Raw genomic sequence first — 17,676 nt, 5'->3', positions numbered from 1 at the left:
TCCCGTGGAACTGGGCACACAGCCGAGGCGTAGGTCTGATTCGTCGTGAAGCAGAAACTCCGTTTTTGCCGATAGCATACATGGAAAGACTGCGGAATTTTTCTGTGCGCGGGCATACCGACGTGGAGCTGGTCGGGAACTCTGTGGAGTCGCTGCACTGTCACCAAAGACGGAAGCTCACAGTCGTTGAAAATTCTAAACCACAATAGACGGCAGTATGACAGAGGTGACGAATCGCCGCTCCCTCGTCAGTTCGACACAAATTTCTGCGGAAACGCATCTTCAGCTGTACAGCACTCGAGGAAACCAAACGCACCTGTGGAGTCGATAAGACGAAACAAATAGTGCAATAAAAACCGTCACTGTTGGCGATTACGTGCACATGACTGTTTCAGCGACATTCGAGTTGCAGTGTGCAGGGTCGTTCGGAGGCAGACCTCAGACAGTGGGATGTGGAAGCGCCTCTCACCAGCTGGAAAAGCGACTCGACGTGGTGCGTGTAACCTGTGTGTATGGAGCAGTGTCAGTGTCCGTGAATTGAATACAAGGTAAATCGTATTCGTTGCGAATGGCATCACTGCATAGAACGAGAGACAACTTAGTATCCTATTCTTATCGTCAAATTTAGCGGAAACAAGATGGTGGGAGGGATGCGACCGGCTCAAAGCATCTGATCAACCGCTAGTCTCCGCCGTTTCCCCTGCTTGTGTCAGCCGGTAGCTGATATCATATGCTCGCTGTGTCCCCTGGGTATGACTCTGGCACTGGTTCAGGCTCAGTAGCTTCCCCCAGGGCTTTCGCGAGGATGGCACTGTCCAGTCGGAATTACCTGATTTGCCGATTACTCCTGGCAACGAAGATGTCATGATTCCAAGAACAATTCCCTTCACGTGGAAGGGCACTCTACTGTAAGCGTTTCTCAGTCAATCGAAGCACATTTACGGCATAGAATTAACCTTAGCCGCCCATACGACAAGGAGCGTTCTGTGTGTGAATGAAACTTCCGCCTTCCAAGCCAGGGGAAGTTGAGGCACAAGGACCCAGCATTTCTCTCTAGAAACCGCCGCAATGCTTTCTGCCGTAGTCGCCGAAAAAAACGAGCGCACACACCTACACGGATGTGTATCTCTGATCTATCAGGCGAATCGTGTTGAAGCATTTTCAACGGCTTTGAAGCGAGGTCGCTTCCCAGGACGTTTCCTTAAGCTGAGTCGTCCTGTTATGCTGGCAGTGCAAATGTTATTCACAACTCATCCTGGCAGTATTTTTTGCGGAGGCTACTCTGGGATTTTGACATATCAGCACCGGGCAGCACTTCGTGATATCGCGTATACGTGAAACAAAATCGTAGCGTTGAAGAGTCGGCATGCGCCAATCAGATTTTCTCGGTGACAGAAGGTAGCCTCTACCGACTGGTCGGAGCAGGGCCCTTAGGCTAGAATCTTCATCAGCGTCAAACAGAGCTAGTTTGCAACGAAGCAAGCTTCGCTTGAACAGTGTAGCTGCCAGCACACACGGCAAGATGGTAGCAACGGCGGCCGAGCAGGGGAACATCGAAGTGGTATCGGGAATGCGCTTAAATGGGGCAGACCGGAACTGGACTACTGCTGTCTTCGATATTCCTGTTTTTTTTTTCTAGCAAGGATGTGCGGGGACGCCACGCGGCCCAGATACTGCAGCTGACAAAACACCACCTCCGACAGAAGCTAGGGCCGTTCCAGGCACCTGCTGTGAGTGTCGAGTTGATCATGAGCATTCACCAACACTCGATTGCGCGATAAATCAGGCTGGTACGCTTGATCCTTAAGGGGGTTTCGTGCGCACTGTGACCCATATGGTGGTCCTCTCACACCCTTGAATATAACCATTCTTCAGTAGTCGTGGCATTTTGGAAGCGATTTCCTTGGAATCACCTCCGAGTGACCGGAGAGTATCACGAGATCGAGTGAAGTAGAGGAGATCGCGTCATCAAGAGAATTGTTGGGGACGCTCCTGCCGCCGTCTTTATGTGCGGGTCCCCACGTGTGCAGGACTTGTGGCAAGGGCCCCACTTAAAGATACAGCGCAATTCCCTGTACACTCGGTGGACTCTTCCCAAAATTCAACACCAACTGTGCAGCGGAAGCCGTGTACTACCAGATACGGGCGGTTATGCGGGAACCGCACTTACAACAACATATCTTTGGTGAGCAGAGACGAGGCTCGGTCATCGATAACAGACTCGCCTCGCGGGGTTTTCTTTCGTTTACGATACAGCTGAAAAGTGAAATGGTGACCCTGTGACGCTGCTCTCAGTTGCGCAGATGAGTCCAAAACTGCATCCCAAAGACAGTTCTCTCTTCATTTCTTCAGGCAATTACAGACCTCGTGTTGGTGGGCATTGTCGTCGTCTCCTGGTCTGTGCTCTCTTCCGCGTCGCAGGCGTAGGGTCGCGCCTCAAATAGAGTAAGGGGGACTACTCAAAACGGAGACAGTCCTCTGCCTTGCAGTGCCTACTAACCTTGCGCAGTGCACCATGTCGGGTCCGCACACAGGTCGACGTAGTTTTGAAAGCCTGTTGCAGAGCGTTCACAGTTTATCTACAGCTGGTCCCCCAAAATCGCTGTCGCACGATGCCTTGTCGGCCCAAGTTACCGGCCTGTCCGGTTACCCCGTCTCTCGAGCTGGGAGCACTAGGCTTCGCTCGAACCTTGGCGCTTCGTTTCAGTCTCGGTCTTATGATAGCTGTGGCCGACGCTGCAGCTTTGGTTCCGGGATCGTCAGCCGCCGTCCCCCACGGTCACACATTTCTGGCCAGGAGCTGTCACCCCGCCGAAATAGCGTTGACGTTTGCGCGAAACGGTGCCTGACGCCTCCTGCCACAACGCTGCTCACTCCTACGGACTGGATACCACGCACGCCCCTTCTTGGTCAAGAGCGTCACGCCCATGTGGCCTCTGACGAGTGTAACGGGTGTGAGACCCACGGCAGATCAGACAGCCGAACAGCCAGACATATGCGCACGCGTTCTCCGGTGGACGTATCCTCCGCATCTCGGCCCGTCTGTGATCTCGTGCCTGGACGGCCTTGCAGCGCCTCTCCGCTGGCCACGCCTGTCGACCACCCTCAGAGCAGCCAGCCAGACGGAGACCACAGACCGCCAAGCACACAACACACGACGTTGCGGACGCCAGAGCCCCCGTCCCTGCCGCATCCACAAAGCCCAGGACTGTTTGGAAACTCAGCTTCCGTCGCACAGTATCCTCTTCGGCCCCTCCTGTCTCGAAGCCACAGCGCAGGGGCCTTACCTCGGGCCGGTTTCCAGCGTGCCCTATTACCCGTGCTCGAGACCCGCCGTCACACAGCTATTGCGGGGTCCCGGACTCCGTACTGTCGCCCATTCTCCTCTAGGGGACAGCCACGAAATTTAAAAGCTCAGACTTCCTGCGCAGTTCCAGGGTTGCGCGTCGTATCTGCTACCCCTGCTGTCTCTGCTGGCCCCGACAAGGTCATCCAACGTTGCCCCTTGACTGGCGTTCCTCTTGCTACCCTGGCCTTACCAGTAAATGCCTTCCCCGTCGGCGGCCGTCTAGTAAGAATTGGAAACTGGTCGCAGCCGATTCCCGATCCCCGATGTCCCGCAAACTTCAACCCAGCACTGTACCTAACTGAACTCTACTTCCTTGATAGTGCAAGGCGGCTGGAAATGCTTTCCCAGCGTATTCTTCAAGGCATGAAAAGTCGAGCTTTCTCCCATTGGGTCTTGAATCACAGGCAAGTGCCCCGGCTGACGCCAGCAGAGGGCCGAAAGGTGACGCACCTGGCGCTTCGTCGGCAGCCAAGGCGATACACGGTAGCAGGCTGTGAAGCGGTCGGATCATCGGTTGAGGAACCAAAGCGTCCGCCTTATACTGCTCAGAGCCATGCAGCTTGGTCTGTTGTCTTTCCCGTAAATATGTTGAGATCCCGACGACCGTATTTAACTCGACACAGAAGATAATCACTGGTGAAAACACCAGCTGCTATGCAGCGGGGGCGTGTTAAACATATGTAGAAATGCCATGCTTTCATCTAATAAAAGCCGAGACGCTCTCTTCAACCCGCCGGGGTGTACTAACGACAATGCAGTGTTGGGTGGGTTTCTGGAAGTCCGTGTGGCTTCCTGCCTGAACAGTGGCAGGAGCAAGTGTCGAGCAGTTCGGCACAGTCCTCTCTCCCCTCTCTCCCAATATAATGCGGGAGACTCCTGCTGAAACATGTTATGTTAGACCCATGGCACGATTGCCGCCTTCGTCTGTCTTTCCAGATACCCCATTGCTAAGAAGCTCTGGGATAAGAAGGTGGCAAAAGAGGTTCAGCACCTAAAACGATTGCTAAGTCGAGAGGCGAGGACTCGAGAGAGTTTTGCAGCAGAAGCATCCCGGAGACGAAGCGTAAGCAGATCTGCCTGTAGTCGATCAGGGTCACTTTCGGGAAAAATGCATGAGGCTGTGCGGAGAGGGCTGTGCAAGGCTGCTTTGTGGGCTCTGCGAGTGCACAGAAAGACACTGGAAAACCCTTCGTGATATACGTCAGGCCAGAGTGGCGGCGTCAAAATCACGTGGCATGTTCTGTAATCGGTCTACCTCATATTGCATCCTCCTGTTCAGAAAGGGGTTCATAAGGCAAGATGGCACACGTTCAACGATACTCTAGTGAAAGCATAATGCATCCACAGCTGTGTCGAAGAGTGCCTTGAAAATACGCTCGTCTAACTCGTTCATCTCTTCAACAGAGCTTCGTACGGTAACGAGCGGAGGATGCAAGAGACAGCGGATGCGGATGATCGTAGTTGCTGATGGTGCATCCCGCTCATCCACCTGAACGGCCAAACTGCAAGCGTCCACGCGAATCACCGAGGCGGTTTCTGTATCAGCCCTTTTCGCCCTTTTGACAGGACTGTGACCGAGAAAGCCATGACAACGCCGGCGATCTTTTTGGGCTGGCGGCCGAGCAGACGGCAGTCCTCGCTGAGCAGCATGGGGCAACTGAAGAACACAGGGAACGCATCAGACGCTGCAAGGCTAAAAGAGGAGTGAGCGATAAAAGAACGTCAAATTGCTGCACTTGCAGTTGTCTGCTACGCACTGGCTTTAGCGTTCTGTTTAAGACGGGAAAAAACACAGCTACAAGGCAGCACAAGCTTAGGAATAACATGTTCAATCGACAAATCAGAGGACGCAGAGATTTGGAGAGGCACGCTGAAGACAAACAAGGTCTACGCAGTGCAACAAGAGAAGACCTCGGCTAAACTATTCGTGCGGTACCATTCGCACACATAAGGGGGCATCATTCCAATGTGCTTCAGGCGGAGTTACGGTAGTAGGAATGGAATGTAGGAAACGGGTATTCCGGGGTTAGCTTCTGTGGTTGACAGGATCCAAATGAATTGGCGGGAGTGCAAAACGTGTCGCCCTGTCTCGTTCCACGCATGTGTAAGGGCGGCGATGTGTGTTGCGCCCCGAAGAGAAGCTGACGTTCGTGATGTGTCTTAGCGTTCAGGTCGTCCTCGGCTCCTTGCTCCTGGAACACGCAGTTAAGCGCGTCCAGGCGGAGCTCCAGACCTTTTCAATGCTGGCAATCAGGAGCAACATGATGTCAGAGAACGATATTCTCCATTTCGCCATCAGGATGCTCCCCAAGTATGCCCTCGTTCGCTAACACATTTCACTGCAACAGCATCTTTCACACGCAGTGAAACAAACAGTTGCAACAAATGACCTGTCCGTTGGATATCCGTTTTATGCCAAGCCGTAGAGTGAAGACCGACATACTTGCATGTTGCAATTTCCTCCAGCCGACGGCATACTGTCGGTTCTCCGGCGTTTGCTGGAAAGACAAGGCACGGCTTCAAACTGCTACGAACACCGGATCTTTCCTGCCTTTTCTGTTTCCATTGCTTTCGTAGGTTTGTTCCAATTGCTTGGAAAGATTTAGACACCACTCGGCAAGCTAGTCTTTTGAAGAATGAGTATCTGCATCTGGTTGAGCCCACAAAGTTGCATCTTACGAACTTGCGGGATATGTACTGTCTCCATCGACTCAACATCGAGGAGCACACCAAGCGAGTGGCGGCGTTCTACGAGGAATCATTCGACAAGTGAGCCCGACTGCGATACCGGAAGCGTACACATCTTCGGAGGAGTGCACGATGTTCATTGGTTGTTTGCCAATACATCGAGACAGTCCGATTCTTCGGTCTCCCGTTGGAGTCCGTATCTGCACTAACTGCCGGATTTGTCTCGCTTTGAGACGCTATCACGCTAGCTTCTACGTAACAGACGGGCGACACTTTCGGGAAAGTCGCGAAGTCTTCCTGCTAGAGCCATGGATCACAAGCATGGACGTGGGATAACAAACATACACCATAGGCTTGTAGAGGAATGGAGGCAACATTAAATCTTTAACACATCGTCTTAATTGTATCTTAATTGTATACGACAGGGAACGTCTTTGTTGCCCTTTCCATTTTTTTTCAAATCAGTGCTGCCTTTTTTCACTTTGCGAAGTATACGGCTTTTGCCCAACTTTGCTCTACAGGCAGAACGGGCTGATGATTTTGCACTGCCTAATCCGGGGTCAGAGCCGGCGCCTAAAGTCAGACGCCTTCTCCCTAATTAGGTATTATTCCTGGGGTATGCGAGCGGTAGAGGAAGAGGCCGCTGCCTGCGAAGCCACAGTCAAACGCGTTCATGAGATGGCGAAACTGAAACGTTTCACAGGCAGCCTCCCCGGCGATGATCCGACCTCCCATATCCTGCCTCTTCGTCTCCGTGTAGCTCAGTGCTTGTCCGGTGGAGCGCGCTCACCCGTCGGCATGAGTCGCCGGCCTTCCCCCGTTCATAATCCTCATGAACTTGTAGGTGCTGGGCCACCTCTTGAGTGTGGTATCAGCGAACGGCGCTGCACTACTAGTCTGCTCGAAGCGCCTACAGGGCCGCCAAAGAACGTATCGCTTCCCCAGCGTGTCATCTCCAGTTCTTCGGTCGCTGGCGAGTCTGCCGGAATTTTTATTCGCCGTAATGCGAGCGGTCAGCCCATTGCTCCTTCCTCAGCGTACGCCAGTAATGTAGGCAAGACGGCAAGGGCACCAGCCAGAGATCGCGGGCCCCCTCAGCCTCTGCGCTTCTCTCCTCGGCGCCTTCTGCTCGGGTCACAGATGTCACTTGACGGCAGCGGGTCGCCTACCTCAGGGCAGGTCCAGGGGACCAGCCTGTCGGAATCTATGCGTACTGAAATGAGGCCGAGAATTTATGAGCCGCGAACAGAAGAGGCGCCTTGCTTCACTCCTGTGTGTTCTCGGCCTCGATATCCAGGAGCAGATCCTCCAGGGGGAAGATCCCTGTTGAACGGTCACTCCTGTGACCAAGAAACTCTAGAGCCCCGAGGCAGCCCGAGAAGGCGTCCGGTTTTGCGTCCAGGACACAGTGAAGGGGGAGAGTTTTCAACAGGCGCCTCTCCGGCGGCGAGTTCCTCTTCATTCAATAGCCATACATGGCGGGTGAATAGTTTTACGGACTACAGCAGCTTTGTAGAGTACTGTGGAGGTGACGCTGTTGTTTCGGGTCCTCTCATAGGAGCTGGAGAGTACGATCGTGGGCCCGCTGCGGTCGAGGAACAAGCTGACAGCGACAGAGAACGGGACTCACGAGGGCTTGACAGGGACGGGAAAATTTCCTCTCATCGTTATCCAGACGGTGAAGCTGATGGTCTCGAGCTCTCGGACCCGGGCAGGGGGACTGCCACTCTGCCCTCTCAGGGATATTTCGATAGGGCCATCCACGCGCGTCAAGCATCCCCCTTCGTTAGCACAACGGCTCGGCAGGTAGCCTCGCACTTGGTAAAACCGAGCAATGAGAGTGACTGCCTTCCAAATGGCCTGCCCCGGCCACGCCCTCTCGAACCTCACGCACCACCTGGATCACCCGGGTGCGAGACCCAAGGCTCCCCCAAGGCACGTGGCGATTTTAGACTGACTTCCCTTCGGCTGCCGCCTCCACAGTCACCCTGTCCTCCGGTTACTATTACATATAAAAGCGAAAAGCAAAGTATCTGGGAGGAGCCGAGACCGGAAAAAGAGAAAATCCGGGCTCGCGTGCATGTTGTGGGCAGGAAGTGGCCGCCTCCAATGCCCGCACAATTTTTCCCGACTTGAAAACTGCGAAGAAAATGATGTCGCCGTGTCGATTGGATCATGGGGGGTTCCTTGCCTCTTGATGGTGTTTTGTCTCTTGTGACGACGAACTGATGAACAGCAGGTCATTCCTGTCGGCAAAATGTTTTCTCCCAGTTTTCGGCAGTTCCAGTTTGAAAAATCTTTTAGAAGTAAGCAAAAAGTATTCCCCCACGCACTGGTACACTGTCTTGTGCATCGAATGTGCAAGGTGGTGCCGCCCACCGCTGCTGATTTTCCGGGTTGGGGCCTCTTACGCCGCTTCAGTTTTTCTGAAACGCTGTAACCTGTGCAGATCCTATATTTGATCGAGCCGCTGCGCACGTGTGCCATCGGAACCAACCGGATCTACTTCAGCTTGTCCAACTTTCGCACAACTCCACTCAGAAATTCACTTGGACTGAGCGCCTGAGAAGCACTTTTCTACAGTTCCTGCTTGTCGATTCAGTCCTGACTGTGTCACCTGGCATGCTCTGTTGCCGGCTTCCAAACATAAAGCCAGTTTTGCTGGACATGAAATCCATTGCAACCTGTCCGGTAAACCCTCCACGTACTACTGCGGAGGTCTTACTCCGGCAGACACCGTTACGGCCGACAGAAAACGTCCGTTGAGGCTTGTTAGCGGCTCCCACAGAGGCCTGAAAACATTGCGACAGTACATCGTCGAGACATGCTACCCGGGCACAACTGACAGACAGACAGGCAGCGGCTTCACCGTCCCATTCGTTTCGATTTAACCTTGGGCCGGGATGTGCAGCTGTAGACAATCGGGGGGGTGTGAGCCGCCTATAGGAGGGTCTGGGCCCCCGACTACAAAAGATTTTTCCGTGTATCCGTCCACATTACCAACTCCCCGAGGTAATGTGGGTTTGTGTCTGGCCCTTTTTTCCTTCCTACAAGTGGACGTGGTGTCTTTTTTGGCATCAACGTGTATCCTTGTGTGTACTAGTTGATAAAACGCCGCGCACAGCGTCTCCTCCACTTTTTTCACCAGTTTCCATCAGGCCCTGTGATCTTTGCGTGTGTGGGAAATCCTTACGGCGGACGAACGCTATGTAGAATCTAGGGAGTCCGTTTTTCTCGTCAGCTACTTGCTACTATGCTGGCCCTGTGGCAGGGTGTGGGTGAACAGGGTAGACAAGAAAAAAGACACGCTCGAGAGGTAACCAGTTGCGGGCGCGAGTGTCGATTGTGAAGCAGGAACTCGACCGGCGTTCTTCGTTGCCCAAATTTCTCGAAGAAGTCGTCGAAATTTCAAGGGTGCGCGCGGTTAACGCGAAATGGAGCAAGACACAAGACACGCGAAAGTCAACACTGTTTGTGTCTCCAGTCACATGAGCGGCAACGCGCGCAGACACGCGACTGCCCCTCTTCTTCCTCTCTTGTGTGGCGCGCGCTGCCACTCGCCCGCCTTGACACAAGACCCTGTCAAGTCACCGTAATAAGCCACTACGGGGTTCTTGTTTACTTTCTCGTGTGTGTCTACCACAGTTTCCTCGGAGGAAACTTGCTTTTATTCGTTTTCTTCACGAAATCTAAGCAGCGCCCTCGTAGTTCGGATTCTCTTGATAGCATGAGACCCCATCGCTTCCGGGCGCCCCAACATGAGACTGCCTCCTCATTCAACCCAGCATGAGACCGCCTCCTCATTTCTCAACCCAGCATGAGACCGCCTCCTCATTTCTCAACCCAATGATACATACGAACGGCCATGCTTCCCCCGCGGAGACAACCTCTTTGTTTCAGGCCCACGCTAAACTTTTCGTTTACCTTGTTAAGACGGAGAGTCGAAGCATAGACTGTCCTTTCCCCTTTTGTTCCCGTACACTGCTGCTTTGAGTGTCTGTACACAACACTCGGCCCCTGCCCTCCTGGTAGTGACAGGAATCCGTGAAGAGTCCGCCCCCTCACTACCATTTCTTGCCAAATTTATATGTCTCGTGTTTTTTTTCAGCGTCTTGACATTGAGGGAACCCAGTAAGACGGAAACAAGGCGGGGGAAGACGATATTTTCTTAATCCTTCCCTTACCGCGTCAGCCCTACGCGGTTGTCACGCACATCAAACGCCTGGACGAGGAAACTGCCGCGCGTGCCGCACATTTTAGGGTGACGAAAAGGTGCTGGTGACGTTACCACGCGCGCGAGAGGACATGTCCATGCTTTTTCTCAAGTTTCCATCGAAATCGTTGGTGTTTTATTGCGTTCTAGTACACGTTTTTGCCATTTTTTGCTGGGCGGCACCTCACAAAGTTGAGAATCAACCGCCCCCCTTTGCCGCCCCCGGAAATGTTATCAGGAATGAGCAAGCTGTCGTCATGTTATTTGCTATGAATAGTCTGTGCTTCTGTCGACCCCAAGCACATTCCTAGTTTGGACCTTATTCTCGTTGCGTTGCCTTCTCTGTCGTGCATACATAGACCTGCCTCTGTTGAAAGAACTGTGCACATCTTGGCGGCACCTGCGTTGAGCAAGACGAGTCGTCCGTGCAAGCATGTGTGTGTTGTTGTCGCTCATTTTCCCCCTCACCCACCCTCTGTTTCTTTCTTCCTGCCTTCTTGCGTTGCGTGGAGCTCCAACGTGTCCCGGTCTCACTCCCTGCCCACGGCCAGTGCGGTGACTGTAGCCGGCTGATGTTGACGCATGCGCAGCATCTTCTGTGTCTGGCAAACGGGCAGCGGATTCCTCTTTAGTCTTCTCCAGGTTCCCTTCTGTATCACTTGATTTCTGTTTTTCGCTCTTCTTTTCGGTGCAATGGGGTCCGGGTCGTCTCGGCCTGGTGAGGCCGAAGGAGGGAACGGGCTGTACGGTCCTCGAGACGCAACGGAACAAGTGGAGGCCTTTCTGTTTGCGGTTCAGCGGCTCGCCTCTTCCCATTCATCAGGGGAAATGGAAACGGTTAATTCTGAAGGTGAAGGTGTGAATGACTTGGCGTGCTCGGATGCAGGCGACCCTGCAACGGCCAATCCCAAAACGTGTCCGTGTCCCTCTGCTTCCGCCGAGCTGCTTCCGTGTAAAGAGGACATGTTACAGTGGGATAACCTTCTCCTCTCTCTAGGGGAGTGCGGGGTTCGGCCGTTCTCCCTGTCAACTCCGTTTCTGTGGAACGAGTTGCTCCGCCCTCTTCTGTTAGGCAACCCCAGGAACGGGCAGCTGAAGGCGCTGTACCGCTTCTTCGCGCGCACTCTCCTTCGTTATGCCGAGGCCGTTGAATGCGTGCACAGGAGAAGCAGCTCCTCGCCTGCGTCGGCGCCTCTTCGCGCACAAGAAACAGCGCGGGAGGGCCCTTTCCCTGAAGCTGCCTCTGCCAAGGTTCCGAGGAGCGAGAGCCTGAATGCAGTGGCGGCATGCGAAGACCCGACCTCGGGTGAAACTGCGCTTCCTCCCCGTGTCGTTCTTTTCCCGTGCACCGACTTATCCATCGCCGAGCTCGCTCTTTTTCTGCGGATCCTCACCAAGGCGTTGTGCACCAGACTGTCGCTCCCGCAGCTTCTGTATCACCTCGAGTACGTCCCGTCGTCTCCGGGCGTCTCGCCGCTGTCTCCCGACTTGAGAGACGAACTGCTTGCTCTCTCGCAGACGTTCTTTGCCTCTTTGGGATCCAAGAGGCAGCGGTCTTCACTGACTTCTCTTCAGCCCACACACAGCAGCGACGCAGTTCAAACCGCGCCTCCTAATTCTTCGCAGTCCAAAAGCCGCCCTGAAGGGAGCGAAGAAGGCAAGGAGGAAGAACGAAATGGAGGGACAGTGCCCGAGGCCGTTCAACGCGTGGCCTCACTGGAGTCGAAGCAGTCAGGCGAGAACGTCCTGTCGCCTAGCGAGGAACGTAAATCGTCCGGGGACAGCCAGTCTGCCTTATCTTCGTTTCCTTCTTTTCCTTCGTCTTCTCCCGTGGTGGGCGTGGCGGATCCAGCCACCACGCCGACGACGACAGCGACGGTCGAAAGCCGCTCTGGAATCTCCGAGCCAAGCAAGTGCGCGAGTTGCGCACCCGACGGCCCCTTTGTGGAGAGAAGCGCCAAGTCGCCGTCGTCGTCTCTGTCTTCTCCAGCCTTTTGTGCGTTTCTTCTGAGCTACCGAGGCGAGCAGAAGGTCTTTGCCGCCTCGCCCCTCAGGTCGCCGGAGCAGCTGCAACTCGAAATCCTCACCTGGCTCTCGACCTCGTTCCCGGAGGATGCCGTTGCTGCCCGAGGCAGAGGCTTCTTGTTTCGCGCGACTCTGCGAGCGCCTTCGTCTCCAGGATCTGTGTCAGCCTCTGAAGAGAGAAACGCCGGCGCCGACCAGACGCGCGAAGTCTTCCTGTCCGTGAATGATCTGGCTTGTGTGCGCACGCTGAGTTCTGTGTTGACTCCCGTGAGGCTGAGAGAGCCAGGCGGGCGCAAAGAAGTAGACGGAAAAAGAACCTGTGGACGCTGCGGCGGCTCCAGGGCTGTGGGGTTGGAGACGAGCAGAGATGGCGCGGCACCCGAAGGCCCCGCGGACGCCGGAGGCAGAACTGGAGGAACGAGAGACGAGAAGGGCGAAAAAGAGACGCGTTCAGAGGAAGAAAAGGGAAACGGAGAAATGCAAGAGACACATCCGGGCCGTAAACTTGCTTCGATGTGTAGCTGTTCCTCAGCCTCCCACGCGGAGGGAGGCACGCACTACGCGCCGACGACTGTCCTCGTTGCTTGCCTCACAGTCGTTCCTCTATGGATCCCTCTCTCGCCGTCCACTTCATCAGCTTCGGCCAGTTCTCCCGTCTCGACAGTCGGGGCAGTGCTAGACGGCATTGTGAAGTTTCTCACAGTCGTCCAGCCGCCGTCCCCGTGTTGCTCGCCGAATCTCCTCCGAGCGCACCAACACATGCAAGAGCTCCTGTTGTGTCTCTTCGCCGTTGTCTGTCCCCTACAACTCACAGCTTCGTGTCTCCCGCGCACTGCCCTCGCCCCTCTCCCTTCGCGGCGAAAGAGGCCGTTGCAGCAGACTCCACACCCTCCGAACGCAGTGGGCCCCGAAGCGGCGGGCTGGGGAGATGAGCAGGGAGACGGTGGCGGGGACAGCCACGGCTCTATGGGGGCGAACGCAGTCACCGGAGACACCCGGGCGATGCGCGCAAGGCAGGCACTCGAAGAGAGGAAGAACGGGTCGAGTGGGGCTCGAAACACGAGACAGCGACAGTTCGAGCGTCTCCTGATTCCTCCGCTTTCCTCGCCCTGCGCAAAGCTCGCTCCGGCTCTCTACGCGTGGCAGCAGGAGGCGCAGCGAGAGAGATTTGCCAAGTCGAGAGATGTGCTGGAAGGTAGCGAGGATGAAGAAGAGGAAGCAGTGAGTAGACGAAACCACTTCCCGCCCGTCGCCGCCGCAGCGCTTCTCCCTGATTTGTGCTTCATCGAGGTCTTGCTGAGTCGGTGGGACCTCGACAAACAACACGGAGAAAACCGCGCGAAAGGTAGGTCTAGAGAGGTCTAGAATGCAACAACTTTTTCTTCTCGGCTTCTCTTCTTTGGGTCTGCTCTCTTGCGGCCCGCCCTTCTCACTGTCAGCGTTTCCTGCTGCGTCTTCTCTTTCCTCGCACATCGCTGGTCTCTCTCGAGGGTGCTCCCTGCCTCTGCCGACACTTCTCGCGTTTCCAACCCGTCTCAGGTGACCCTCTGTCTCCTTTTCCGGCTCTGCCTAGCACAACGCAAACCTGCATTCTGCTCGTACGGCCAAAACGGAGCACGGGCGTGCGTCTTTCCCCGTGGTGTTCCCCCGTTCCGGTCCTGTGTATGTCTTCTCGTTTTGATTTTCTCTCTCCGTAGTCTTCGTTTCTCTGCCTTCCCACCGGTTTTCCTCGCGGGCGAGGCGCGAACTTCCGCAGATGCCGCGAAGGATGCTTCTCCCTATTCGCTCGCACGTACCACGTAAATCAGCCACTCTTTCGCGTCGAGTAAAACTCGGACGTTGTTCCGCTCCTGTCTGTTTCGGCGACAAAAGGACGGCACCGACGCCGCCGGTGTCTTCTCGAACCTCCCTTCAGAACTGGAGGCGATTCTGGAGGCGTGGGTGTGCGTGTGTGTACCGGCTTCCTTTTCCACGCGCTGCGCAGAGTTTGCGGCGTACTTGCTGAGTATGGTCTGGCCTTCGTCGGCGCTCCTGCTGTCAGCGTCGCCCGCGTTCGTCTCCATCCCGCCGAGTCTCGCGCACTGCTCACTTTCTCTCGTGCTCCTCCTGGCCTTCTACCCGCACCCGGCGACGCGCGTTTCCCTGCTCGCGCGTGCGCCGCAGCCGCGAGGCGTTCATGCGTCTCCGCGGGAAGCCGCCTTTTCGCCTTCCGGCTCCTCGACACTCTGCGCGGCCTCTGCGGTCTGCGGGGGAAACCTGGGAAACCCGAGGCCCGCAGTGCCCTTGAGAAGCTTCTCGCCGAGCGCGTTCTCTGGCTCTGTTTTCGACGACGTGAGTCTGACGCGTCGCGTGCCTGCGGCAGAGTCGAACGTGTTTGCGCTCGCCTTCTCGTGTCTCTTTGACGCGTCTCACTTTTCAATGGAAAAAAAGGCTTCTCGGCCAGGCGACGAGCGCATGCAGACTGGCAGCTCGCCGCGACAAGGCGAGCCGGTTCTGCCTGGGAGCCGAGCGGGGGCTTTCCCGTCTCTTCCGCCCTCGTCGTCCGTCAACTTCGAGGGACTGCTTCTCCAGCTGTGTTCGCCTTCGTCTCTCAGTCATCCTCTCAAATCTCTGCTCCTCTACCTCCTCCTCTGCCGCAACAGATGCTTCCGGTGAGACTTTCAAAGGGGCAACGCCGGTCACCCCTCTGCGTGAACTGTTGCTCGAAAATACGTGCTAATTTTTGTAGAAAACGCAAGAGAGATGCAAAGCGACGAAGTTTACGTTGCGTCGGTTCTGTTGATCGCCTCCGCCGCCGTCTCTTTCGAAGCTCTCTATCTCCCTTTTTTGAGGTGACGTGCGTTCTTCCCTTCGTGCTGCTCTGTCCCTGTCTTTGCCGTTTCTTCCCAAGGCTCCAGTGTCTCGGTGTTGCACTTTCCGACTGGCATTCATCCCTTTTTTTCTGCTCCTTCCGTGTCCTGCCTCGATGCGTTGGATTTCACTTTTCTTTTGCAGGCTGTTTTGTCTCTCACGGAGCGATAGTGAACGCCTCGTCATCCCCCTCCTTCAAATGCTGAACGCCCTTCCGCGTCTCTCGCCGTTTCCTCCGGGCGCCGAGACCGAAGCGAAGCGGGGCCCGCGACTGGCTGCTCCGCCGATTGCGGTCATTTGTGCGATTTCGCTCATGACCCTCAGCAAAGACAAGTCGTTCTGTTTGGAGTTGCAAAAAACCGTCGTCAAGGACATCCCGTGGGACGAGAAGAAGAAGATTGCCGACGCTTCGCTCGGGAGCCTGGTAGTCCTTGTCCTCCTCCGGCTTCTCTCGTGGAACATCCGTCGGTGTGGAGATGGGTTTTTCCTTCTTCTCTGCTCTTCCTCGCTCATCAACATCGCAGCTTCTGTCGAGCACCTGCACTGGTGAGTGCCTTTGGGGAAATGTGCGCGACAAAATCGAGATATCACCGGCAAACTTTTCAGAAACTCCGCTTCTTTGATCCCCTTCGCCTCCCCCTGCTCCGGCTTCTCGCTCACTTTGTTTCGTCTTCTGGTCTGAGTCCGCACTCGGTCCTCGTCGTGTTCTCTCTGTGGTGCCTCTTCTTTTCTCTCGCGTTCAAAGTGCGGAGGAGGCCAAGTTCCGCGGCTTTCCTTCCCGTTTGCGTACAACGGTGGCTGCCGGCATCCTCGCAGATGGTTCTTGCAGCACGCGGATCTATAACCGGGGTGCTAGGGCAAGCTGGCGAGTTTTCCCCGCGTTAGTCCTCGTTTTCCCTCACGCAATTCTCTCTGGGTGGTCTCATTCCCTTCTCGCCAGGTACGTGGCTGACCGCCTCGTGGACTACGCCGCGGCTTTGCTGCGACTCCTTGCGCGCCGTCTCGCTACGCTTTCTTCTCGCCACGCGGAGACACTTTCAGACGCGGGAGATCCGCACCAAACGCTGGGAGAAGATGCAGAAGGGCGAGAGGCCGATCTGAGCGCGGATGGCAGGAATCCTGCGGCTGGTCCGAGGAGAGACAACGGAGACAGAAAGAGACGACGGGATGCCGAGGACATTGAATTCATCACCCTCGCGTGCCGGTCCGTTCTTCAGTTTCTCTCGGTTGCTCTGCGCCCGCCGCTCCTCTCTCGCAATCTGTCGTTGCTTTTCGCGCTGTTGCGGCTCTTCCCCGTTTCCACAGCGAAGGCGCTCCTCGGGCACTTTGCTGTCTCATGGGCAGCTGCAGAGCGAGGAAACGTGGCCGTAGAAGAGCGCCAATGCTCTCTGGCGTCTCCCGTCTCTTCCCGTGACTCGCTCCTTTCTTCTCTGCCACAGTCGGCGCGTGTCGCTGGCGATGGAGACGCACCAGACTGCGGGAAAAGGCCCGATGAGGACCGAGAGAGAGGGGGGCGAGGCCAGAGCGAAGAACGAGAGGAGCAGGCGACCCCTCTCTCTTCTCGCGTTTCCTTTGAGGCGGCAGCCGTCGTCGCGCGGATCGCGCTGCTCATTGGGCCCGAAGTCCGTCTCCTTCTCGATCTTGTCGACGTCTTCTCGTCTTCAATCGACGATGCCATCCGCGAAGGCTCTGCCGTCGAGGAAGATGTGAGTCAGGAGGAAAACGCTTCAGACAGTGACGCAGCCTCGACACAAGCATGAGAAGATGACGAGCCGAAGCGAGGAAGATAATTCAGAGGAAGAAAAAGACCAAGGGGGAGAAGCCTACGAAAACAGACATGTGCGTTATTTACGGAGCTCGCGTACTGGAACTAAAAAGCTGCATGTTGGATACCTAGATCCCTTGCAGTTTTGCATGCATGCATAAATATGAGCGGGGAACTTAACACGTCCGTGGGTGCAGTCTATCTGTATGTGTATCGATGTATCTGTCCACACGTTTGTATGAAAAGCGTGTGTCGGGTTGGGACGGCGTTTTGGACACGTTTCATGTCTCTTCCCGTTGGTTTTCCGCAGGGGGAAACGAGCCGCCGCGTCGTCGAGCAGCTGGTAGCCAAGATTCCGCCCCCAGGCCACGACTTCGCGCGTTTCCCGAGCACGCACCCGCGCTTCCTCTGTGCGAACGGCGGAGAAGAGTGTATGCATGGCGAAGAGGGGCGAAAGCGGCGAATGGACAGGTTGAAAGAGGTAGGCGTTTCGCCCCCCCCCCCGCTTCCCCTGCAGGAGAAAAGAGGCAAAATTGTCATGCTTCCTGCCCCGATGACTTTCTGGTTCTCGCAACGCGAGTTGAAGCGGAAACTCGCACTCTCGCGTGCGCCTGTGCTGTTATTGTTCAGAGTTTCCTCGCATGCGCAACTCCTGGCCGACCGGACTTCGTGGAAAGTTGGGGATCCTCGTGCTTCTTTTTGCCGCTTATTTGGCAATCCATCGACGCCCTCACGCCCGACGCAGTCTGCTGGGACCGGTCCGTCTACGCGGCGCCACGGGAGTGA

General features: G+C 55.6%; 2 protein-coding genes across 2 annotated transcripts; both read left to right on the top strand.

The window, feature by feature from the left end:
- Nucleotides 1-6,571: 6,571 nt before the first annotated feature.
- On the top strand, nucleotides 6,572-8,173 carry NCLIV_025390 (conserved hypothetical protein; the record flags this gene model as incomplete). The annotated part of the gene is made up of 1 exon (XM_003882734.1): nucleotides 6,572-8,173. One exon carries the CDS (start codon nucleotides 6,572-6,574, stop codon nucleotides 8,171-8,173), a length of 1,602 nt encoding a protein of 533 aa, XP_003882783.1.
- Nucleotides 8,174-10,943: 2,770 nt separating this feature from the next.
- NCLIV_025380 (conserved hypothetical protein) lies at nucleotides 10,944-17,676 on the top strand (the record flags this gene model as incomplete). The annotated part of the gene is made up of 6 exons (XM_003882733.1): nucleotides 10,944-13,620; nucleotides 14,260-14,926; nucleotides 15,270-15,671; nucleotides 16,066-16,831; nucleotides 17,201-17,371; nucleotides 17,521-17,676. 6 exons carry the CDS (start codon nucleotides 10,944-10,946, stop codon nucleotides 17,674-17,676), a joined length of 4,839 nt encoding a protein of 1,612 aa, XP_003882782.1.

This window comes from Neospora caninum, chromosome VIIb (genome assembly GCF_000208865.1).
Source record: "Neospora caninum Liverpool complete genome, chromosome VIIb".
Classification (NCBI taxonomy): Eukaryota; Apicomplexa; class Conoidasida; order Eucoccidiorida; family Sarcocystidae; genus Neospora; species Neospora caninum.
The sequence above is the reverse complement of the archived record's forward strand: the minus strand, read 5'-3'. Positions and strand labels throughout refer to the sequence as shown.